The 26,583-nt window shown below is 40.5% G+C and overlaps 1 protein-coding gene across 7 annotated transcripts in view; it reads left to right on the top strand.

Moving 5' to 3' along the window:
- SASH1 (SAM and SH3 domain containing 1) overlaps positions 1–22,726 on the top strand; it is a 568,418-nt gene extending 545,692 nt beyond the window's left edge. For all 7 annotated transcript variants that reach the window (XM_080388231.1, XM_080388232.1, XM_080388233.1 and 4 more), the window contains exons 12-20: positions 1,297–1,440; positions 3,592–3,727; positions 4,752–4,921; positions 6,034–6,243; positions 6,978–7,128; positions 9,814–9,927; positions 16,265–17,403; positions 17,986–18,117; positions 18,942–22,726. In XM_080388231.1, coding sequence (XP_080244357.1) covers positions 1,297–1,440; positions 3,592–3,727; positions 4,752–4,921; positions 6,034–6,243; positions 6,978–7,128; positions 9,814–9,927; positions 16,265–17,403; positions 17,986–18,117; positions 18,942–19,202 — 2,457 coding nt within the window. In that variant the 3' untranslated portion in view covers positions 19,203–22,726. The remainder of the gene's footprint in view (positions 1–1,296; positions 1,441–3,591; positions 3,728–4,751; positions 4,922–6,033; positions 6,244–6,977; positions 7,129–9,813; positions 9,928–16,264; positions 17,404–17,985; positions 18,118–18,941) is intronic.
- The last annotated feature ends 3,857 nt before the right edge of the window (positions 22,727–26,583 follow it).

Genomic DNA, 26,583 nt, shown 5'->3' on the forward strand with positions numbered 1-26,583 from the left:
ATGCAGATCAAATTTTTTTTCTTGAAGCCATTTACGTCCATTGACTGGAAGGTTTTTTTCCAAAAAGATAAGTAAAGAGCTATCCTTAATTTCTGCTGAAAGACCAAAAGTTACCAAAGAAGTAATCACAAACAACTTGTAAAGGAAAAAATATAGATTTATCAGAAATGATGTATCAGCTGAATTTCAGATAAACTTTTTGGGAGAACATTAGTAAAGTAGCAAACATACATAAATTTAGGGGGAAAAAATCATGCAGAATATAGTCTACACTTATTTTAGTGTTTGTTATCTTGTGTGCCTACATTGTCTTGAGAAGGATTATTGACCCAAGTCAGAGATCAAATTCAGTATTCAGTCTGTTTGGCCAAACAGATTTTGGTCTTTTTTACGTTGTGATTTGCCAGTGCTGGTAGTAGCTCTAATAGAGCTGCCTTGCTGTGGTGCCTGACAGAGTGTGGAACAAAAGACCGTGTTTAACACGTTTAACATGCTGCCTGGAAGGTCGAATAAGGGCTGAGTCATAGAAGTAACTTTGGCAAAATGTCAGTTGATCCATGTTTGTTCTTTGTATGTGCTTGTGGCATAAGTGCTAGGTATCTTAAGCTGATTTAGAAAAGGTTAAATGTGTTCAAAGCAGCTGGCCTTTGTCATCTACTATATATGAACCAGCTAATTTAGTTCAGCAGTGCCCTGTTATGTGTCTTAAGAATAGCTGTGCAAGTGTAAGCTTCTACCATGGTTGATGGATTTAGTAGCTTTTTGTGTTTTTTTTATAAACAATCCACAGTAAAACCACAGAAACGGTCATCAAGAAAGGTTAACTGCCTGTCTGAAAATAAAAAGTAAATTTGGGTAGCCAAATGTAGGTATCCATATATATATACACAGAGAGAGAGTTATATATTTGGCTAGAATCTCAGAGGTAGCTTTACTTCTGTTAGCATGAGCCACAATTACTGTTGCATGGATGTCAGGAGGGCTTATCCTGAAACCATGAAGTTTTCAATCAGGTCAAATACTTACCTGAAACTCAAAGGGATAAAGGCATCCTAACAGACCCCAACACAACTACACACGGTACCTGCAGAAAAGATTACAAATCAGGCCTTGGGAGTAAAGCTACAGTGGACGCTACAGTGATTTGCACAAGGTCTCAACAGTGAATTTAAAGCTGTAAATAGGACACCATGCTGCCATCCTGTGTCTGCCTGGATAGCTCTGCAATGACTGCTGACTTGAGGAAAAAAAATGGCTCTTGTATTCTATAGGCTTAAACGGTGTTTTATTTTGCAGGGCAAAGAAGGAGACTTTGTTTATAAAGAAGTGATCAAATCACCCTCTGCCTCCCGTATCTCTCTGGGCAAAAAGGTGAAGTCTGTAAAAGAAACCATGAAGAAAAGGATGTCTAAAAAATACAGCAGCTCTCTGTCTGAGCAGGTATGTAAAGTCTGCAATGGAATCCACTTAATAGTGTAGAAGTGTAATACAGATTCCCATGCTTCAAGGCACATCTGAAGACATTTCTGACAAGACTGTGGCATGATGTGACTTATTCCTATGTTCTTATAAAGTTCCTCACTGTGAAATGGCTTCCCATAGATACCAGACCATGAAAATGCATTTTCAGGTTTTCATTCAAGTAGCTCATCAGCAGAAGCCTATGGCTGATGGCATTACACATCTCGCTCTATATTTCCATTTCTTTATCTATCATCATTATTTATTAAGGGAACTGGTCTGTGACACAGGGTCGCAGTAATATATTTAATCTGCAGTTTACACCTTAGTTTAAATTCCCAGTATAACTTCATGTACCACGGTTCCTCTCAGCTATTACAGATCTTTTCTCTATCATAGCGTGCCCTCTGCAGCAGCCCATTAAAACAGATGCACAATGTAGTCAGAAAAGGGCATCCCACAGAAGATTTTCCTATTATTCTTTCATTACAGATTTTTTATAGCTTGTTCTTAAAGGCGAACCTGAAGTAGGCTGGTTGTAAATTAGGCTTTGAATTTCAGTGGCCTAGGAACAATTGCTGTCTTTTTCCCTTTTGGTGTACTTTGGGCTCGGGCTTCTTGCTGTGGTGGAGTGTCAAAAATTCTTTGGCGTTTGTTTAAAACCAATCTTGCCACTTGGAATGTGTAAGAGCAGAGCGAGCTGGCGGGAGAGCCGAGCTCTCCCTGGCTCACATCGCCCTCGGGTGGCCTCGGGCCGGCCGCCGGCTGGCTGGGGTGCGCCCAGCCAGGGAAACGGGCATGGGAAGCCTTTTGGTATTAATGCAGAGTGTACTGCCTGTGAAAGGAGCAGTTCGTAACATCCAGTATAACAATCCCAAACTACAGAATGTGGAGACGGCAGAGAGGAAGAGATGTGACTAGTTTTATGCAGTGCTTTACAACATTAGAAACCCTTTCCAGTAACGCTGTTAGCCATATTTATTCATAACCAGGGGCAGTGCTACAGTTATAATTTTAATTTAAAATTAAAACATTTTAAGCTCTAACATGATTTAATATTGGTAAGATTCTTTGCTGTGCGACTGGCCTTAAAGTGCCGCTCTGCAAAGTCTGCCTAAGAAAGGGACACTTTGAGAAACTGGTTTACTGTGCGTTAGCAATACTCCTGCTCTCTAGCTCTCTCCAAGATTGACTTGACCTCTGAAGTCATATGCTGGGATTACTTTTTTTTCTGATGATTCTGCAGCATGCAAAATAATAGCTTTCATCTGAAAGTTTTATGACCACACATCTCCACAAAAACTCTTCTTGTATGCAAGCTACAGTTCTTCGGTTTTCAAACTTTTTGGCACAGTCATTTTAGAATATTTGTACCTTCCTGCCATCATGACTCAAACTACATGCCAGTATCTCTTTCTTCATTGAAAAAAAACCCAAGCAAAAGCTATTCTGGCCACAAGTATCTGCTGCTTTGCTTTAACTGATTCACAGAGGCTGACAGAATTTCAATTTAGGAAAGACCCTTTTTGATTTCCTGTAATGCTAGTCTGAAGGAAAAGAGAAATTGCCTTACCTATTGCATGTGGAGCAAAATCTTTTTATATTTATGCATTTATGTTTATGAGTATTTATACTATGCACAGGCTGCATTTTCTGGTTAATTCTTTTTTGTTGTTGTGCAAGGTAAATAAGCAAAAATATCAACAATTCACTGGGAAAAAAAGAACATTGCTGTGTGTCTTACTTGAATTGTCTGATTTGTTTGTGTTCATCTTTGTACAAAATAGTGACTCAGAAAGCTGAATTTGGCATTTGCTGTTTTTCAAGTATTGCTGGCAAAAATATCACGTGTCATTAAAACCTTGAATTGGGAGTTTTGTGTAATGTTTCTTTTTACTTACAATGTTAGCTTTTTCAGACTGGACTGTTTGCTCCTGTCCCCACTACCATGCCTAACAAAGTGGGGCTTCTGCCACAGCTGAGTACCACTAAATAAGTAAATAAACATAGAAGGTTTCATCCTTCTGGTAAAGAGCAGGAAAAGAGAATCTCTTTCCTTGGAGATGAACGAGCAGGTCCTGTCAGTGCCTGTGTTTGTTTACTAAACTCATATGGTTCAATCCCTTTCAGGAGTCCAGCCCTGGGATCATGCCGGGTTCTCCGCAGTCGCCGCCACCAGACACTGACTCCCTGGACAAACCCAAGCTGAAAGCTGGTGGCTCAGTAGAGAGCCTGAGGAGTTCCTTAAGTGGTCAGAGCTCAATGAGTAAGTTCAGTTGTAATTGTGATGCTCCATTTCTGTGGCTTCAGGGAGCAGAGACCTCCACAGTAAGCAGAATTAGAGAAAGTCAAAGCAGAAGCAGTGGTTAAAAAGTAGAAGGGCTGATGGGTTAGTCATTAAGGGTTTACAAAGAACTGTAAGGTCTTTGGTGCAGAGGCAGATCTTTTTTGCTTTTTGTTTATAGAGTGCCCTGAAAAAGTGAAATCCTGCTTTCTGACTGGGTTTGCTGGGTCTTGCTACTATAATATAAATGATTGGAGTGAGAATTGCAATCCTTGGCCAGTAGTACACAGGCTCATCTTTACACTAGATTTCTCCTGGGGACTCCTGATAGGCTTCCCACCCTCCCCCCAGAGACACCATAAGGTTCTCTTATGAACTAGTTAGAGTAGTATTATTTAAAACCTCTCTGGTTAAGATTGTCTCTACACAGAGCAGAGCTTAAGTGAGACACAGATGGTGTGAACTTGCTTCACTATTAATTACTGACCAACAGAAACCAAGAACTTACTGGGGAAATAAACTGAAGAAAAAGCTCCATTTCTAAGTAACTGAAAGTGTGTTCTGAAAATCACTTGCTTTTTTGCTTTATTCCCCCCTCCGCCCCCCCCCCCCCAATACAAAGTGTTGCCATAAAACTGAATTTCTGGGCATAAGGGAGATTCTACAACCCTCATGCAGGGTTCAGAGCTTATTTTCCTCACAGGACTATGCTTTTCAGGGGCAAAACTCCCAGAAAGATGACATCTGCTGTGATGTACCATAGATGAGACAATAGTTAAACAGTTTCGCCGATAAATATTGAGGAGCTGAATTGGGGAAAACAGGAGTGCAAAGTAGATAATTATCCTGTCACATGTGTATGTAAGAAATAGCAGCATTTAAGGACTTGTAACTTTGATTACCATGGTTTGTAGAAAGAAGACACATTTTCTGTCTTGCCTCTGTTTCTGAACTTTCTTCACAAAGAGATTCTTTTTTGTCAACTGATACTATGTCTCTCACACAGGTGGTCAGACCGTAAGCACAACAGATTCCTCAACCAGCAACAGGGAGAGCGTTAAATCAGAAGACGGTGATGATGAAGAGCCTCCTTACAGAGGACCTTTTTGTGGAAGAGCCAGGGTTCACACTGATTTTACTCCAAGTCCTTATGATACGGACTCTCTGAAGCTCAAGGTACCAGTTTTATCTGTTTTTAAGGGATTAAACATTTATTTTGGCAAAATTCTTAATTGAGAGCTCTTTGCAAGAGCTTTAAAATTCTTAGCCTTTTAATGAGTTTACATTTGTTTTTTGAAGCCCTTTAACCTATCTTATTCTGGCACATTTAAGATTTGCTTGAATTATAGCAAAATATTGTAGAACATAAGTAAGTATTAGTATTTCTCCACATCCAAGGAAAGATGCTTGCGTCTTTTGTTTCTGGAAAAATAAAAATGTGCCACAAATTCCTTTCCATTTTGCAAGGATTTTGTTTTAAAGATTGGAAAAATACTTTGTCTGCCACAGTGAATTAGTCCATCAATGGAAAAATTTTCAAAATCCTTGGAAGAAATGTGGATGTGCCTGCACATAGTGTCTCTTAAAGCCATTTCAGTTAATACAACTTGTTTTGAGCTAATACTGAATTGCTTTGCTAACTGTGCGTTGTCACCCCCCTTTAATCTTTCTGGGTATCAGCGTTTATTATTTTTAGTTGTGCTGTATTTGATTCGAACTATCCGACTCCTTAGATTCATTACTTGAAATTCTGACAGCAGCTAATTCCTATTAAAGCAAATGTACATGAGGTAATCTCTTTGAGGATACAGAAACAGGTGTGAATCCATTTCTTAGTTGTAGTTGGGAGCACATTAGGAAGAGCACTAGTGCTGCGCAGTTTCTTCTGCGTATGACTCCTTTCCTCAGGAGTTGTGATGTGAGATTGTGCCCATATATAGTGGGTATGTTCTTACTTGCCCCAGTTTCAGATAGCTGCATAGCTTAGAGACGTCTGTACAAAACGGCAGTGCTGCACTGCTGGGGTGTAAGCAGGTTTGTGAATCTGGGCAGTTGGGGTCCATTTCAGGTTCTTTTGTTGACTTGCTCTGTGGTCTTAGGCATGTCACTTAATTTCCTTTTCTTCCATTTGTAAAACAAGTATCATCAGATGTTTTTGCAAGAGCTGTAGTTAACCTTTTGAAAACTAAAGAGTGTTGTCCATTCTGTGTATATGAAAATCAAAGGGACTGCTTGAGTATCCATCAGAAATCATGCCTAAATAGCTTTATTGTTTCTTTGGTCTGCAGAAAGGTGACATCATTGATATAATCAGCAAACCCCCCATGGGCACTTGGATGGGCCTGCTGAACAACAAAGTTGGCACTTTCAAATTTATCTATGTGGATGTGTTAAATGAAGAGGAAGAGAAGCCGAAGCGGCCTACCAGGAGACGCCGGAAAAGCAGACCACCCCAGCCCAAGTCAGTTGAGGATCTCTTGGATCGCATCAACTTAAAGGTCCAGATTCTCTCTTTCTCTTTACACTTCAGTTTTGCTTGTGAGAAGGGGGCCGCACCTTTGGAGTTGTTTGTTTTTAAAGCTGCACACCAGATCCGTAATCCTAAGGATCATGACATCACTTAGCAGAATCATGTCTTAGCTGCAGAGGGAAAATAGCTGAGGCCAGGGAGAAGTGCCTGTCAGGTTTGATGAAGAGCTGTGGGCTGCAAGTTTGTATGCACTCTGAGACTGTAAATCGTTGTATAGTATGGCTGCTAGCTAGCACACTGCAAAAGCAAGGAAAAAGTGTAAAATAACAACAGTTACCTTGTCTTAAAAGATGAAGGCTTTTTCCATATTTCTGTTCAGAAGAGCTAGAGGTAAACTGGTGAGGCTGTCATTCACCCTTTGTACTTCTGGCTTCATACAGAGCCATGCCATATTGTGTATCCGGGTAGCATGCTACCCAGATCATTTTATACAGTGCATTCCAAACACAGCAATGTGTGCAGCATTCTAGCTACACACATTCTAGCACAGCTACCTCCCTGAACTCTGAGCAGTCTTTATGCAAGCCATAATCCTATAATTTTGCTGGTTTACACTGGTTTGTATTTGTGAAACTACTGCTTTTTTTTGAAGATTGTGAAAATCTCTTCTAGTATCTTTATTGACGAAAGAAGTTGAATAAATATTTTGTCTTATAGTGGTTTTTTTTTCTTCTTCTTCCTTTTTTCTCCCCTTTTATGCAGGAGCACATGCCCACTTTTCTGTTCAATGGTTATGAAGATCTGGATACCTTTAAGCTTCTAGAAGAAGAAGATTTAGATGAACTGAACATCCGAGATCCTGAACACAGAGCTGTTCTCCTCACAGCAGTGGAACTTCTACAGGAGTATGACAGTATGTGGGATTTTTGAAGTTTTCAGTTTTAACTAGAGCTCTGCCAAGAACGTTGTGAACCCCTTAAATCAGAAAAATGGTTCCAGGATTTTGATCTTTTTTTTTTCCTAATCTAGTTATTTCCAGGGTAATCCTGTGTAACAAAATGTAGATTTTTGAGGAGTGACTTAAGACTTGCATTTGTTCTGCCAGAATTCTTTTGTTCATGTAAGCCCTGCTACCCAATTTACTCAAGCAATGTCAAATGTACAACACACACTCTTTAGAATAGTGATATCTGGGAATAAATCCTAAGATAACCTACTCAAAATAAGAAGTTGAGTCATGGAGAATAGGATAGAAGAAACTTCTGGACTACAGGGAAGAGACTGAGGTTATCAAGGATAAGAAAAAGATCAAAGCCCAGAGGGCTGTGGAGAAGGGTAATGTGAATTAATTTTTTCTGTTATTGTACCTGCACATGTATATGATTCTTGGACTGTGAATTGCAGGATTGTACTAGTAGCTTCAGGTTGTACAAATGACAACACAGTGATTTGTAAAGGGAGAAGATATGTCAGTCAAGCGCAAAGAGTGAAAGGCAGTGACTGAATAAGGTGCAGCAGTGCAATTCTGCCCATCGTACAGATGGTCCTAGGCAAGGGGTTGCAAAGATGAGGGAAAGCAGAGCAAGCCATGGCAGTCAAATTCGATGGTGTCTTTGCCACACAGGAGGAAGCGGGACTGCACCATCTGCACGGTAGTCATGGTAGAGCCATGGCAGAGTAGAATCATTTGAATAGCAAATGTCACTTGAGACAGGAATTTAGATGTGCTCAATACCTAGTTGCAGCAACCTAAGACAGTACTGAATTTCCCCCTCATCCCTAAGTGTCAGCAGAAGTTTAGTGTCCCACTGAGCAGAATCAGCGGAATGGATTGTGTGAGGGCTTTCTCAGCTGCTTCTCTGCAAAATGTTTTAGCTTACACTGCCATAGCAGCAATTTGAACAGCTGCTTATTAAGTGGGCAATGCTTAGTTCTGTTACGGGGAGATGTGTGGTTAGTATCTGTAGACAGTACTGTGTGGCCTGAGTTTTCACTGACACATAGCTTTCTTGTTCGTTGCATTTCCCAAAAGGGCATCCACACTTTCTCCACCCTCCTCTACCCCCCAGTAAAACTGCAGTTGCACTTACATCAGAGTAGCTTTTCATCACCTAATGTGAGCTTCTCTTCATTAGTTGCAGACCTATTTAGAATGCTCGTTTCCCTGAAGTAACAATTGTTTTTTTAGGGCCCTTCAATTTTAGTTTGAAGACTTGAAGAACTCTGTGATGTGGTGGTTGGAAAGTATAAATTCCAGCTCCAAGTCAGGGTGATGAGGAGAAAGAGAAGTGGGGATCAGACAGCTGGAACCTGGGAGGGGCAACAGCAGTTAGTTCCACCCCATAATTACCTTTCATGTGCTGAGAATAGGAATAGCTGTTTCTGACATTTTATTGCAGGGGGGGAAAAAAACCCTCAACATAAACTGTATCCTTACATCATGAAGTTAGTTTTCTGTATCTTCAGCTCTAGATTTAGTTTCTTTACAAAATAAGATTTCTGACCAAACATTCTGGCTAAATTCCTGGAATCCAGCCTATATTGCCTGGGTGGACCACACTTGAGCATTGGCTCTTTGCAAAGACCAAGGAAGGAAGGAATTTTTACCACTGGTCTCTCCCTTGTTGCTTCCCCTTTCTTAGGGGACAGTATCTAACTTTGCCAGACCCACTCCTGATCCTTCCTCTTGGTCCCTTCTGGAAAGTAGGTCAGGGTTAGGATTTTATTCTGCTTCACTTGATTTGGTTCTTTTCAGTGCTTTTTGTTTTGGGTGTTGGGGTTTTTTTCAGTCTTAGAAAGAACTTTGACACCATCCTTTTAAATACATTTCCATGGCTGTAAGTTGCAGGACTTGGCCCCAAGGCAGCTAAGGCGCACATGCAGTCCATTCTGCTTTCATTATGTACCACACTGCTCCCTCACACTCGTGCTGAAGCTGTTGCTTAATCCTTTACCAAACAGGATGAATGTTTCCAAAATTTGTGATAGCTGTTCCTAATGCTCACTCTTTTCTAAAACAGTGATCTGTACAATTAATGCAACAGAAAAGATCACAGAATCATAAAATTGTTTAGGTCAGAAAAGACCTTTAAGATTATCAAGTCCAACCGTCAACCTAGCACTGCCAAGTCCACCACTAAACCATGTCCCTAAGTGCCACATCTGCAGGTCTTTTAAATGCCTCCGGGGATGGTGACTCAACCACTTCCCTGGGCAGCCTGTTCCAATGCTTGACCAGCCTTTCAGTGAAGACATTTTTCCTAGCATCCAATCTAAACCTCCCCTGGTGCAATTGGAGGCCATTTCCTCTTGTCCTGTCACTTGTTACTAGGGAGAAGAGACTGTTGTCCTGCTGTGCTACAACCTACTTTCACGTGGTTGTAGAGACTGATAAGGTCCCTCCCTGAGCCTCCTTTTCTTCAGGCTAAACACCCCGAGTTCCCTCAGCCACTCCCCATCAGACTTGTGCTCCAGACCCTTCCCCAGCTCCGTTGCCCGTCTCTGGACACACAAGATAGTGGTGTTGGAAATGCAAGGTTGAGAAGTTGAGCCAGATTTTCTGTTTGCCTGTTTTTCACTGTATTCTCACATCCTCTAGGTAACAGCGACCAGTCAGGATCTCAGGAGAAACTTCTCATTGAAGGCCAAGGCCTAACCGGATGCTCTCCTCGGGATTCTGGCTGCTATGAAAGCAGTGAAAACCTGGAGAATGGTAATGGTGACAGCAATGACCCCTATAATCCCTGCAGCCTTTTTTCAGTAGATGGCTTCATTTACTTCCTGCTCCTATTCCTAGCTAACACAAGCTACTTCACACTTGATTTTCTCCTTTGCTCTGAATGCCTCTTTCCCTCTTGGCTTGAGCCATTGGTTTTCATTGCTACTGTTACTATTTATTTATTTGCATTGCTAGGAAACTGATCACATTTCACAAATCATCTTTCTTTTGTTATCCTAAGGCAGCAGCCCCCCTCACTGCCGTTGCCTGCCTTCTCCGCTCCCTATCATATTCTCATGCAACTGTGCCTCATGAGGTTTGCACGACTTACATTCTGACAGCCAGTGTCTAAGGGACCATTGGCAATAGAGAAGTTGCTGAACTCCTTTGAGATTAGGAGGATTTCTTCTAAACCCATTAAAAAAATTGTTTAGAAAAAATGTTCTCTGTTTTAGGCCATATTTTAGTGTTTGTTTAGGTTGCATGTTGCATTCTGCTCTGATCAGACACCAGCTGCAGAGAATTAGGACATTTTAGTGTATGAACACTAGCAAGTTAAATTAATGGAGAAGTTGGCAAGGAAATAAACTATGAAAAAAAAGTTTAAGATACCAATTCACAATTTACCTTGTGTTGGTACAATTACCAATACAAGTTACCTTGTCTTGAATCAGTGAAAGGTGATACACGGAAAAATTACCAAGGCAGATGAGTAGAGATTGCTCACTCTGTTCTGAAGAAATCAAGTGGTTGTGCTGAGCATGCTTTACTTGAGGAGTGGTGTAAACTTGTCATTAGGGATGAAATAATAAAACAGATGAAATTGGTTTGAGTTTGGTATTATCACTCCAAGCATTTGATCCGTGGCCTAGCCTCAGACTACCCAGTTTCATCACATCCAGCATAAACAGGGAGCCAAGAACAGAATAAATAGAGATACCGTATGCCCCTTTGTAGTGGCTGTTTTTCCAATTTAAAATATAAGCTAAAGATTATTCTCTTAGTATATGCATTTTCTGTCAGTCTGCCACTCAGAAGTAACCATTTATTGAAGAAAATTGCAATTTGCTTTGAAGCCGAATGCCTGAAATCAGCAATAGACTAGTTTCCTGAAAGTGGAGAGAATCTTTTTCTTGAATATGATGAATCCCTATACAGTAGGCATACTGGAATATAATCATAGCCAAATATATGGCATATGTGACGATATAGTAACTTTCTTTCCTTTTTATCTCTATGTGCCATCATAATGATAGCTGTAACACTGAGGTTAAATTGCTGCCTGTACATTTTCCTTATTTTAACAATATAATGAAATCTTTAGAAAGCAATTGTCATTGCCTATCTGCTTAGATACTTACTATTACATTTAAACCAATATTTCTGAGTTTTGCAGAATGTGAAGTACCAGTGATGATTTTTATATTGCTTTTTATGTATGCGTTGCTGCATTTTGCATCATTTTTGCTCACAAAGGCATTTAGTGCTTGGTTTGAAAACCATTATAAAAAGAACATTTGGCATGGGATTCATTCAGAGATTTTTTCAAGGCTGATTAATCTGAAATGTGCTCCACCTTCTTTGCAAAGTTCATGGACCATAGTTGTTTATATGCATATTGTTTTAAAAATACATTGGTTTCTTATCTGTTAAAATAAGGAAAATAATCTGTGTAGTATAAACATCTTAATGTGCAGATCAGCAATAATAAACTGCATTTCATAAAGGGGAAATGCATTCTGAGAAGATCTTGGTCTTCAGATTTTATGGGGAATGGTTATACATAATATTTTGATGACTAGTGTAGTGTCCTGTTTTGGGCTATTGTTGGACCTTTTGGCATCAGTTCAAGATTTCAGAGCCACTCTTACATTTTGGCTAGAACATGGTTTGCTATGTACTATGGCAGTGGTACAGACGTGTCTTTTATAGGTACTTCTTAAGGTGCGACCGCAGAAATATTTGGGTGTTCTCATAGGTATCCACAATGTACTTACAGCAGCATTGTGATTTTATTCTAATTTACAGAGAGCAAGGATCATACAAGTTTGTGACCTATTCAGTGTTAGACAGGAAGAATGTTAAGAGCAGAAAGCAACTATCCATGGTCAGACCATTAGGCCATATAGTCCAGTCCTCTCAGTCTGAAACAAGGCAGAGGAGGGCAAGCTCTCCTTCAGACTTCTGACAATGGTACAGTTATTGGCCTTGTTTTGTGTGCAAGCATTGCCTGTCTGAGACACATATGGAAACCATATTGGAAATCTAGTTCTCACAGGACTGGCAAAAGCACGTAGCTAGAGAACAGTATAGGAACTGAGCAAGCATGTTTGGTGCTTCCCAGGGTGCTATGGGGAATGAGTCATTGAAGGACTTAAAAAACTGAGTACTGTTTCCTGTCATTCATCCATTTGCCTGAAAGTGTTTCTCTTTATGAACATCCCTGGTCTTCCTTAGAACCTCCATACCTAATGGTGTGTATAGATCTCTGTCATACTCCTTCCCAAGTCATCTCTTTTCTAGTCTGAGAAGGCCCATTAATTATTTCTTATAGGTCATTTGTGCCCCTAATCATGCCTGGCTTCTTTGAACCTTTTCTTGTTGTGCTGTGTAGCTTTTTTGAGGAGAAGGGGGTGCGCATTGCACATGCAAGGCACAGAGCTGAAGAAGCAGACAAACCATGGCTTTATCAGGTGGGATAAGGATGTGATCTGATCTGTTCAGAAACTGAAGCCCGGATTTCCTTAGTGCCAAATACGCATCCTAAGCACATAAAAGGAAGCAACAGAACAGGTGGCCACATTGCCAAATGTATTATGCGTTTCTACTAGTTTGTGATCAGTAAAAAGAGCAATAACGCTACAATTGTCTACCACGCCATCATCTTTGTTGTGTCAGCAGAGCTGTTTGAAATGCACACAAAATATAGCCACAGAAAGCAGTGCCAAAATGGAGTTAATACAACCTGGGATCTGGACAGGCCACCGAATGTGTTCTGCGTCTGATTTTGAGTAATTAAATTTCTGAAGATGATCTTCCATACAGAGAAAAGTACCAAGAGAAACACTGAAAATTTGTTGTTGTAGCACAGGTGCCTCTGGAAATATTCCCCCAGATAATTCCTTTCTTCTGAGCCAAATGATGACAGGGAAGTGAGAAGTTCCTTCTCTGTATTCTAATAACAAGAAATATCATGAGAGGTGAGCAGCGCTTTGTTTAACAAAAACTGCACCATAACATTAAACAAAGCAGTTGAAGTATGCCTGTAGCTTGACCCGAACCTGGAAACAATAAAAACTTTTCATTTTTTTTGTGTAAGGACCACCTTTGTTATCTTAGTTTTCACACAGACACCTGTGTCCTTCTGTACACATTTAAAGCAGATGCCACTGCAGTTGACGGCACTATGAAAGGCATTAGACTGCTTAACTGTACCAGAGATTCATAAGAATGAATTATTATCAAAAATGTTAACATTAAAAATGTGTTTTAAACTTTACTAACTCTACACTTTTACCCTTCCTCTTTTTTTTTTTTTTTTTTTCTGAGATAGGGAGGGAATGTTACAGTTGTGGACATTGTTTATATAGCTCTCCACTTCATCAAAACAACATAAAATGTATTTAAAAGTCTGTTTTCAGGAAATACTACCTTCCTTTCTTAATGTCTCAGAAGCATAATCAAGTTACATGTGGCAGTCAAGAGGAGGGAGGGAATAGCTAGAAAAAGAGAAATCACAGCTGCCCTCCTGGTATTGATCTTGAATTAAATCTGTGTAAGAGAAATGACATTCTGAACCCATCCTTTACACAAAACAATGGCATTGAACTCAGCACTTTTTAAAAAGCATTTTGAAGCAGACCAAGATTGCGTGTTCAGTTATATATTTTATAAACTAAATGTTTTGAACTTCCATTCTCTCCACATTTGTATTTTGATGCAAAACAGGGCTGGAACGAACTGAAGATTTGATTGTACTTCCCCAAAACTTTTCTCTTCTTCCTTCTCCTAGTCCCCATTTCTTCTTCTTTCCAGTCCCAGACTACTGGCTTTACATAGGCCTATCCCATTTCTGAAGAAGTGAAGTGTTGTTTACTAGATACTGAAGCCATGAGGGTAAGAGCTTATGTTGCACAGTAGTGGCATTTCTCACAGCTTCTCTTTCAGTGCTGAGGTTCCTGAATGTGCTTCCTAAAACCAGTACATCCCCTGATCAATATTTCAGATGGAAAAGAAGGTACATGGATTTTGTTATGTGAGCTGTGACAGCAAGCCCCAGACAATGTGGGTGAATTATTGCACAAGTCAGAGATGTACTAGCAAAAAATATGAATAATGAAAAGAGAACGCTCCTTTCCATACTTATTGCATATTAACATTAGTGCCTGAAGGCACTAAAGAAATGAATGTAACATTTCTTACACGTGTCTTTTTAATGTGGTTTTAAGTTATTTTCAGAAGGCAGTGGCCTAGCTCCATGGAAAGGTGCAGACAGAGAAGTCTTTCTGCTACTTCTCTGAGCTACCTGCACTCAGGGTTGTAGCAAGGGAGCCAACTTAATGCGTGATGTGTCTTTATTAGTGTTTTGGGGAAACGGTAATATTTAGCTTGAGTTGAACTGTGAACCATACAGCTTCTGAGAAAGGAGTTCCTGTGTGCTTGTGTTCATCCTTGTAGGCACACCTTGATTTTAGATAGAATAACCTTGGCTGGCATATCAGTAAATGCAACCAGCTTTGTTGAGGTGCATGTTTTCCTTATTTCTCTTTAAATGTAACCTTCATTTTCTTTGCTAGATTTCTGAATACTTAGGTTTTTAAACTCCTTATGCAGACAAAGAGGCAAGAGAAAGAGAGAAAGCAAGCTATTTCTTTTTTAGGTCAAACAGATTCTTTCATTCATTCTCAAAGCAAGCAATGTATATTATTTAAAAGCCGAGTATTGAGCGTCTTTCAGGATAAAGCTTTGAAGGCAAGCTGTATGAGACGAAAGCACCTGTAGCTTAAAAGTACACCAGATTAATTTAGTTGCAAGGAAGTTAGCAAAACTTCTCAGATCTCTGAAAGGTACTGGTCCTTTAATTGGCAGCTATTGATAGCTGGTTATTACAGACTTTGATACCATTTAGCCAGATCTGTTGGTTTGGGATTTTTGTTTTTTGGGGTTTTTTCGCCATTGGAAAAATAAAATTTCAGGCTTTATCCATCTATCCTGATTTTAGAAAGCCTACTGTACGTAGGGGAAAGTATCCCTGTCACCCTGAAAAAAATAACTGTTCAGGATGTGCTGTCATTCTGGGAGGTCATCTGCTTGAGACAAATTTACTTCTGTCTTGTTAAAAAGATAATTTACAAAAATCTATCCAGTATTTGAGAAATGACCTTGTATTTCATACTAATGAATAGTCTAATGAGCTCAGTCCCTTTGATAAGGATTTGTTAAGCAAATTTGGTGGACTTCACTGTTTAAAATCAGTGGTGCATATCATAAAAATACAAAGTAAAGCTTGCAAAGACCATGTAGTTCATATTGATTCATATCATCTCGTCTTAAGTGATTATAATAAAATACCACATCTGTAAGACCTTACAGTTTGATAGAACACCATGACATGAGAGTAACACTCCGATTAGTCACACTTGAAAAGGCCTTTTGAAACACTTCTCCATCTCATAGTATAAGACTTTCTCCACAAAACTCTGCTGTCCCCAAGAGTAACTACAAAAGGACTGGTGCAAAACCATCTTACAACACTTCTTTGCACTCTGGTTTGCCATTACAAATAGTTTGCTGTCATTTAAGAGATTAAATAAGACTATCGGCATGCTTTGTAATGAAAATTAATAAACAGGATCTTTTTTTTTTAAAAAAAAAAAAAGCTTTCCTGAGCAATCTTGTAAACTTCATTAGAAGGTGAACATAATTATTGATATACTAAAAAAATTAGAAGAGTAGAAAAAACAGTAGATCTTTTGAGTTATTTCTGTCAAACAAGTTCTTACAATGTGTATAGGTTATCAGTTCTAACTGTAGGGTATTTCTACATTGAAAAGGGTTTACGTGAGCTAAACCCCAAATCTCTGCAAATCACAGAGTAGGAAGGATATTAAGTATGTGAAATGTATTTTCCTTACGTGGTCACATCTACTAGTTCTTCGTGAAGCTCACAAATTCATATGCTTAAAATGGCACTGAGCTGTACATTTAGCATTAACAAGATAGGAGTAAATCATTTTATTTCAAAGGCATTTATAAGTGATCCATTATGTACACTGCACATTGATTGATTGATCGATTTTTTTATGGTGGATTGTGATTTATTTGCTTCTAGGTAAAACTCGAAGGACCTGTCTTCTGCCCTCAAAATCGGCCAGTGAGCATAGCTTTAAGGACTTCAGCAGAAACCAGCTATCAAATTATCCTACACTTCCACTGACCAAGCCAATAGAAACTCTACAGCAAGGGGAAAAAGAAAGCCGGTTCAGCTGCGCGCATCGTGCTCTGAAGAGCTCTGTCCAGCCTCCAGCTGTTACGGGTCTGAAGAAGAACCGTAGAAGTTTACCGGTTGCTGTCTGTCGGAGCTATGAAACTCTGGATGGCCCCCAGGGTGTAGATAGCTGGCCAAGATCTCACTCGCTGGATGATCTCCAGGGAGAATCCAATACTAACCTACAGGATGTTAGCAAGGAAGTGGGTTCTTTTCCTCAGGATTCACTGGATATAGCGAAAAAGGCACCCGGCTCTGCACTGCTGCCCCAGTCTCATGGAAGCAGCTGTACGGTAGATGACTTGATGGCTAAACAGGGTAAAGGAGCTGCTACTTCTCAGAAGGGAAGAGCAAAGGAATTGGACTGCTCTGTAAGGGAGACTGCAGGTGGAAAGCCTGCTCCGTTCCCCCCGAAATACTGTGAAGCTCAGCCTGCCTTAGTGACACATCCTGCAACAAGGACGCCTCTGGAAATACAGAGTAAAGGTTTTCATGACCTTGCACGGGCTGATTATGCTCCAGTCCTCAAGGGAGGTCTAGAAGCTGAGCAAAAAGGCACAAATGAGGCAAGAATGCAACCAAAAAATCCTTCTCAGCCACCACCTGTCCCTGCCAAAAAATGCCGAGAACGCCTTTCTAATGGGTTATATCATCCTCCCACGACCACAAGTGGGAACTACTCAAGTCTAGAAGCACCATGTTTGCCAGTAAAAAAGGCCACTTCATCCACTCCCATTGATTGTCATGCAGTACCTGCCCATAGGACATCTTCTGAACAGGAGCCCAGTACGCCTCCTAGCCCACTGCCGCCCTGGCTGTCAGAGCTCCCAGAGACTGCTAGTGTTCAGCAGCATGTGATAAAGCTAGGTCCTGCTTCGGCAAGAAAAGTCTCTTGTAGCAGAGGAATGGATCTGGAAATGGTAATAGAAAACAAGTTGCAGTCTGAAGACATTGATCTTACTGAAGAACCATACTCTGACAAGGTAAGTGGAGGACATTGTTTAAACGTTTTTATTCTACTAGCATTCCAAGGGATAGTGTTTCATCTACTGTATCTGTTCTATTTTTGTGATTAACCACCTAGATAAACAATAAATCATTGGGACATTAGACATCCTATAACTATGTTTGTCTTTACTATCACACCTTACACCTAATGTAACTCAGGGCGGGGCAGGGGGAACAGATGGACGGACCGAGAAATCTCAGACTTACTCTGAACTTTCATCTTTTCAGGCCGCTGCTACCTTGGTGGCACTGGGCATGGAAATGTCTCTTTCTCTCCTGGTGTGGGGAATTATTGATGAAAAAGGAAGTCAGGATTAGATTTTGTGCTTCCAAGAAAGTCTGAATTGGTAGCATAGTAATTAGGAAATCTTTTTGGGAAGGAAGGAGTCCTAAGGTCCAGTCCTTCCTTTAGGGACTGCTTTTTCAGTTTTCGTGGAATCTTGAGGAAAGCTCCTTATTACTCCCATCCCGCATCTCTCTCTGTTTGCATGGATCGGTCTGTATTGATACGCTTCTTTCATCTGTTCTCTCTCCTTTTTGTCTGGCTGTGAACACAGCATGGTCGCTGTGGCATTCCTGAGGCTTTGGTACAGAGGTACTCTGAAGACTTGGACCAGCCTGAAAAGGATGTTGCCACAAACATGGACCAAATCCGGGTAAAGCAACTGAGGAAGCAGCATCGCATGGCAGTGAGTATTTTCATAAAGCAAATTTTCTTATCTATGAGCAGACTTTTAAAAAGACTGACTACTGGTGAAGGGAGATACCTGCGAAGTCCTGGGACAAATGTGCTCCCTGTGTTCACCCAGCAGGTACAACATATGTGGGGGTACTACAGGAGCAGGAGGTACATTCCCTTGTCCCAAAGGAGGACAGTTATTAGTTGAACAGAGAGCAGATAACCCTCCCTCTTGACTGTATAATAGCCTTAAAAGTCTAAGCAGACTGCAAGCAGTGGTAACAGAGACTTGCTCGCTAAGGGTGGCATGTATTGAAATCTGAAAGGTTTTACAGTCCTTTTTCATTTCTTAAACTATACTGTTGTCCGCTCCTCCTTAGGAAATGCAGGAGGGGGAAACAGTCAAAGCTTTTATGGTTTTTTATAAGACAACTTGGTCTGTCTGAGGAGGTAATAGGCAAAATTAGCGTGTTCTTGCCTTTCTGAGAAATAAAATGGAACACCCTGGACAGTCTTGTCACTGGGTATTTTTTACTGATCTCAGACTAACTCAGAATGGCCCGTGATCGTTGCCCAAGCAGCTGGATATTGCCCACTGCATCTGCATTGCCAAAATTGTTGCTGTTGCTCCTATGCCAAGTGATCTTAGCCTTACAACCCACACTGCTTTCATACTGACAAATGTGACATGAGAGAAGTTGAAACATCTGCTATGAAATTCTGCCAGTTAGGAAGAAAAAATGAAATAAGATTTATAAGACTTGCTGTAAAACAAGCAGTAACATTTAACATTAAGGGTTCTTTTTTTTTTTTTTTTTCTTCTTTACTGTACAGATTCCAAGTGGAGGGCTCACTGAAATTTGCCGAAAACCTGTATCCCCAGGACTTATCACCTCTGTATCTGACTGGCTGATTTCCATTGGTCTACCTATGTATTCCAGCCTGCTCACAGAAGCAGGATTCAACACACTGAGCAAAGTGCCTTCTCTGTCACAAACTTGCCTTCAAGAAGCTGGCATCACAGAGGAAAGGCACATAAGCAAGCTCCTGGCAGCAGCAAGACTCTTCAAACCTCTTGATCCAGAGGCAATTTAATGTGCTCCATAATGTAGCATTGCCTGATCGAGAATCCATTGCTTCTTCCTGCACCAATATTGGTCTAATTACTTCACATAGCTAAAGGGATCAAGGAAGTGGCTCCCAAGGACAGGCAGGTATCTTCTTCAAAGGATATGAAATGTTTCTATTGCTGTCTTTGGCAACTGAAGAAGAGAAGCAACCACCAGGTAACACAGATGTGGTACTTCCCTCCCCCTTCACTCCCATAGAATATTCTTATTTCATAAAGTGCATGGGGTTGGCCTGAGAATCAGACAGCTTCACAGAATTAAGGGACCCTTGCACATTTTCCTCAAGTTTGTGAAAGTAATACTACTAATAAGCCCTGTTTCTATGGAGAACTCTTTAGGTTGGGGGTTTTATGTACATCTAAGTTCCAGGTACCTGGAGACAGTCCTAAAGACCAGGCACAAGCCAAGGTGCAAATTCCAGTAGAAGCTGTTTGGCAAATGCCTTTAGTTTACTTTAGCAGTCTAAACCTAAACACAACCCCCTTCCCAGTCATCTTCGCTGTTGTTTCGTATAGGTTCCAATATGCCACAAAGCCTTTAGCTAGGCCAAAGTTAATGGACTGGAATTAGTTTCCAGTATGGTCCATCTCTGTCACTCCAATGCAACTAACCCACGGAGAGTTAGAGAGCTTCTTTTTATTTGTACAGAGCTGAGGTCATTTTTATAACTGCTTCCTAGCAATCAGCTTTTTATTTGCCTTAAAATAAGCTTTTAAACAGTTACCTAGTGTTCACTTACCTGTATTCATGTTTCCCAAATCTTCTTTCAACTTGTCGCCCTTAAGCTGCACTTAGGGTGATTTCCGGTTGAAGTAGCTTCTATAAAATGCCTCATTATAACACCTTCTGTGTTGTATAGATGCTTTTACAAATGCAGGGTTATGCTAGGTTTTGGTTGTCAGGCTAACTTCTTGTTCACTACAGTCTGCATTTACTGTTGTCACTAAACTGTTCCAAGATATACTGCCTTGTATATATGTAACTGCTTTTCATTTTAATCACATTCTGTGTACTGTGTTATATTGTCAATCATTATGCTGCAGCTTTGACTTGGTATCCTGACCATATCAATTCCAAACAGTGGGTTTCTGCAAATGAAAATTCACTTGTGGGAGATAAAATGCATCAAAAAAGCAAGTTGTGTCCCATAGAAATCATCAGATCCTGTAATTCCATTGCACAGAGGAAAAAAATCCTAGTACTTCATGAATTACACTGTGATTTTACAACAGTTGATATCCCTCATGACTGTCTTAATGTTACCTCTCACGGGGAGAGAGCATCGTTCTGGCATATGTGGTGAACCATTTTTCCATGATGTAATATTTTCCTGCCTAAATCCATGTTAAATGTTCCATTCGCATATGTGGCTAATGACAGATCTTATTTTTCTATATGGGTACACGTTTTATATACCAAATACAGATTATGATGAGTAGCACATAACTAGCTTCTTCTTTGGGGTCAATATATGGTGTGTCCTTCAGCTTCTTGTAGAGCAAACGCTCCGTGGAAGACAAAGCAAGCTTCCTCTGGCAGGTGAAGGGAGAGAGTAAAGAAATCTGGGCACAGGCCAGGATGTGTGGCTGTTTCCAGTATCAGTTCTGACATCAACTAACTGTAAAAAAACAGACAAGGCACTTCACTGTGTGGTGCCTCAGTTATCACAGCCTCATATTGAGATAATGACACTTTTTCCTGATAAAATGGTCTCACATTGATGAATGAAAAATTGTGGTTATTCCAGGATTCCTGACTACATATGGTCCTTTCATGATCATGTTTTAAGTCAGATGAACTATGCATTTTACTGCAGATGATAATTAATTTGGCTCCTGGTAGAACTGATAGGTGTTAGGTTTACTTTCCTCATTTCATATTTCACCACTGTCTACTGCATACCATCATGTGAAGGCAACTAATTCACTGGTGTAACTTGAAATTGTTCTCAAAGCTCTTCTGGATCTGTTTCTGTAACGTTCTCCTGGGTATGTGGATAATCAGCACGTTCTTATGTGGCAGCATCAGGAAATATACAGCATAGGTGTTTTGCACAGCTGGTAAAAATCTAAAAAAAAAAAAAAAGTGTAAAAAAAATCATGTCTTTTTAATAATGATGATTTGTCTGTTCTTTTTTGTAAGCCTCTCTGAGGCTTACATGGTGACTATCAGTAAGCAGGAGACGGAAAGAGTATTGAGACTTCCTGGGATTGCTGGCAGAGGCTAGAACTGAGTAGAAGTAAGTAGACAGCAGCTATATTTGAGCAAGGGAAAAGTCCAAGCTGACTATATGCAACAAAAAAGGAAACAAATTTCCTTATGTGGCAGGGAAGGCAAGTCACATAATAAAGTTCTCCCATATTAATTACTTTCCCCTCTCTTAATAACAGAAGGAGAATTATGGGAATAAACTGTACCTGTGTGCCAAACACTCTTTGTAAGGCCATAATTTTTAAACGATTCTGTAGCCCAGGGAAGCCAAATCACACCCATCAGGACTAGAGTGAGCAGTTTGAGATTGGTGTGTTTTAATCGTTGCTTTGTTGTTCGTTTCAGGACTGTACTCTGTGGTCTTACTTGAGTTACAATTTTAGTTTATATTTTAATCTGAAAAAGCCTTAAGCTTCTCTCAGTGTTTGAGCTTCCCAGCTGCAGTTTCAGTGACCTGTGGCGTTCCCCTAGCAGGTGAGCATTGCAGTGTGGGAGCCATAACCTCTTACATCTTCTTGCAACCATTCAGTGCTCTAAACAGAAGTTTGCTCATTAACTCTTGGGAAGCACAGAAGAAACCTGCTGCTGGAATCCTAACCTGCTCTGCTCAGGCTAACAATGTTAAGTATCTATCCATTGTACCATTGTAATTCAAACAGCTATTTAAGAATAGAAGCAGCAAGCCCAAAATATTACTGAATGCCATCGTAATCATAAGCTTCGATCAATAACCCTCTGTTACCACCCAGATGGCAAGGTTGCTCGTAGTTGCCTGTGCTCTCTTACGAGCCTGGCTTTCAATGCAAACTGGGAGCATGATCAGAAGCATTAAACATTGCGTTATTCAAACAGGTCATCATCTCTAAGAGCAGCAACAGTGGTCGATTCACCAAGTCACAGCTGTGCAGTTGTACTGTATTATTTTTAGAATAAATAATACTTTTGGTCCAAGATACTTTTATCTTTAATTGACACCCTCTGGGGAATCAAAACTGTCAAGCAAGTTATGTAACAACTAACAAAGTTGCACTTTCTGTATATGAAATCAATATTTAAATAACTTATTTTTCTCCATTTGCTGTTCTTAAATGATGTAAGTAGCTGTAATATACCAGTACTCAATTTGTCCTGCAGTTTGCTTCAACCCAAGAAAGCTGTGTATTGTAAAGAAAAAAAAAAGAAAAAACAAAATATGAATGTGTAAAGATTATTGTGCTGTTTCATTTAGCAAAAAAAAAAAAAAAAAGGTTGACAAAAGGGTTTTCCTGTGTATCAAAACCTGTCTATAATTATATGTCATACTGTTCATAGATAAACAGTAAATAAATTTTCTTTGGTCTCTCTTTTTTTGGTTGTTTTAAATTCAGCTAACGTCTTCTCTTTACTGGTAGCAGCATCCAGCTATTTAATCCCAGGCCCTCTCCCTCCAGTTTACCAAACCTGTAGTTCCTCACCTCGTAAGCACTCTCAACACATCTGCAGCAGGAGAAAAAAAAAGATTAAAATAAAATTTAAAAAAATAATTAAAAGCCCTGAAAATCCAGGACTAGGAAGGAGCCTTCAAAATGTGATTGCCTGGGATGTGAATCATCACTGTCTAAACATTTGCCTCTTATATCCCATGAATGTCCAGCTGCTGGGCTCAGGGAGATGTGTATGAGAGGTCTCCCTGTCGGGAGCTTTTCCATTTTGGAATGAAACAATTAAAAAATGGTGGAACCAGAGAAAGTATATAGAACACTCTGGAGTTGTAGTTAAAGCTCCTGCCTGCAAGATGGCATTTCAAACCTGGCTTTCAAGTGCAGCTCCTGCTTCACTGGGTTGGCAAGGTGCCTCGTTCTAGAGAGGGCGGGGTGACTCCTGAGCAGTCACGTAGTCTCTGCAGTCTGTAATGAGATGCCAGTGTCCAGGTTTTAGGGCAAAGGAACCTTAGGACATATCTCTTGGCATTCCTTCTAGCTCGCTTGAGCGACATCTTGCATGTGCGTTCCATTTGTTGGTCTAGTTAAGTTTGCTGCATAATTAATGGTATGCTTAGCTACCTAACAGAGTGCTGGCACATCCACACGGCAACAGTGCACCATAGCTGGAAGTTAATCCTTTGTGGATTTAGCCCTAAGTAACAAGGGTGGACTGTGCCTGCATTAGTTGTCATTAACCAGAAGCTTAACTCTGGAAATGGCATAAAGAGAAAGCAAACAAAAAAAATCTGTCCTTTGGGCTGGATCCAGACAGCTGACTTTTCGGTTCCTCTCAGGCAACAACACTTGCATCAGAACTGTACAACGTGGCAGAAAGTTCGTGGGAATGAGGTAGCGTGTCAGATGTGAACTTCTAATTTTTCTCCTCTATTAGTCTCTCTCGGTTCAGCTGAGGACCAGGCCACCTCTGTGCTCCCGCACCAGAGGGCACTGCTCTGCTGGCGAGGGGGAGGCCAGCCCCTGGGAACTGCCGCCGGCTCAGATGCAGGCTGTTTCCAAGAGTCTCTCAAGTAACAAAACAGAAATAAAAACAAAACAAACACTGTGGAACATGAAAAGCCAGAGCGCTTGCCTTTTCTGCAGCTGGAAGGCGTATTGCTTCCCTTCCAAGACTGCTGTGGTCCAGGATTGCTTTGGGAGCAGCTGAAACACAAAGCCCCTATCCATTGCTCTCAGCATTTTGCTAGTCTGATCCAAATGTGTGCTAACCACCCCGGCCACTGCCAAAAGCAAAAGCACCGCTCCACGACACATCCATACCTATCCTCATTCTAGAAGTTCTCCCTCCCCAGTGAAGTGTTTGCACAGAAAGAGACGTGGAAGAAACATGTTAAAATTCTTACTAATAATACTTACAAAAAAGAAACTTTTATGTCTGAGCAGGAGGTTCACACGTAAGCCCACGGAGACTAAAAAGCTATGAATGTAATGTTACATATACCACCATATACCTCATGAGACTACTTAAAGGTTAATCATTTAACATTCAGGAAGTAATATAAATCAAAAGTCTTATTAGCTCTTAAGCTTGCCCTTTTGCAGGTACTACAGTCTTTCATTACATGAACAGACATCGTTATTTTTTTCCCTTCAATTCTGCAACGCAGTTTGTTTATGCTGAACTTACCCCTGCACGACTGTACTTAGAGATGTAAGTGTACTGGCGATGTTCAAGCTCTGACCCCAGAACTCTGATACTACTGGGATTCTATGATTTCCAGTGGGTTTGGGTCTGGCTCCATGCAGGAAAAGAATCTTTACACACAAATAAAATATTCTACACACACACACAAAAAAAAAACCAACAACAACCGGCCACCCAAAAACTTATTTCTTAAAAACTTTTCAGGACATTTATGGAAATAGTACACTGTCACTGTCAAAAAGAGTGAGACTATAACAAAGCCGTAGGTCTTATTTCCAGTGAACCTTGTTGCTTAGGCTGCTGTGGCTGGAGTTCATAAGAACTCTAGATGCCTGAGGTCAAACATTGGGATTAATTGCTTCCAAGACTAGACAGGTTTGAGTAGGAGGGAAAAGTGAGTTGGGATTACAATTTTGCACTTCAAACAGCTTTTTTGTTTATTGAAACTGGCTTTTTAACTTCACCACCTCAGAGACAAGTACTGCCGCGTAGGCTTGGAGGTTCTAGACTTGACTCTTCCAAGGCAGATCGTATCCCAGGTAGGCAGGGCGCTTTGTGTCCCTGACAATTTCTACATTCATTACATTGGCATGTGCTACTCTGAACGTCCCACAACTTGTATTTCTCCATGTAGCCACAAAGTGCATATACAGCTGTGCAAGTTTATGAAAACAAGACTGTATTTACATCCACAAATCCTACCTTAAGGGACATACTTGAGAATTAAACTATCAATCTGCTACTATTTATTTTGCTTTTTGGCTCCACCGACTCCTGTGATACTGAATATATACTCACCAGGTACTAAAACTCTAAGTTATTTTTTTGTGTTTTACTGAAGCACAGGTAAGCTGTTACCTAATACTAGCATTCACTTTTAAAGTTCTGATTTAAGTGGCTTGCATTCAGTTAGCCAAACAACCCCCCCTCCACGAGTTCTCTGCCTCGAAGGGCGAAACTGAATTGCCTCTCATGAGTTCTATGTTAATTAAAATACACAATGCATTGTCACCTCAACCATACAATGAGCCATTCGTGTACACTACTAGCAGTGTTACAACAACCCGTCTTTCCCTCTGATGGCCATATGCCGGAGTCCCCACTGGAACTAGCTTGGTACCGAGACCTGAGGTGAGTTCAACTTCCAGATCTACTCAGGTCTTAGCAGTTCTACAAAGCCAAAAAAAAGAAAAGAATTGGCAATATTGTGGATCACCTACTACACTCTGAGGTGTGACCAATTTTATACGTTACAGTGGCTATCTGAAATCAAGATCTGTGATGCTGCTGAGTACATTGAAACTATAAGCAAACACTATATATCTTTTTGGGGTTTTTTAGCAGCACTGAATTACCTGCCATGCACAGGACCTGCTGCATGAGAAGGACCATATTTGCTGATGGTGACAAGCAGGGCTGCTCTCCTCCTGCCTGCCACTGCGATGCCTGCTCACCATTTCAGGTCTACTGCTGTTACACAGCGGCACAGGCTGCACTTGCTTATGAGCATCCTAGAAGGTGCTTTGGATTTGCAGCAGTGCAGTTTCTGAAGAGCAGAAGAATGGCTTAGATTAATGCAATTACACAGATAACTCCTTATGTGCTTAATAAAGTCATCTAATGAAAGGAGATGAGAGATGAGAGGCTGTCTCAATTCATTAAGCCTCTTCCCTTTGAGAGAGACTTCTTTTTAGCCCCTGAGGGCTGGATTTAGAATATGCCTTGGGACCAATTGCTGCCTTCTCAGTTTTCTACTCTGCAACCTGATGACAACGAGGGAGAGGGTTTCAGGCTGCTTTCTAATATATGTAAGAGTGTGAGTCAAAAATTTGCCTCTTGGCACATAGCAAAACCTCTGGAAGGTGCTCAAAAACTTACCTTTTTTTTTTTTTTTTTCCTTTTGTGTGTATTCTAGCAATTTGGTCAGTTGTGTCTTGCTTCAGGAATATGGGAGGCTTCTACTTGAGTCTGTGAGGATTCATGCGAGTTAACATTAAAGGCAATGGCCC

This window comes from Falco punctatus (genome assembly GCF_963210335.1).
Source record: "Falco punctatus genome assembly, chromosome: 5".
Lineage (NCBI taxonomy): Eukaryota > Metazoa > Chordata > Aves > Falconiformes > Falconidae > Falco > Falco punctatus.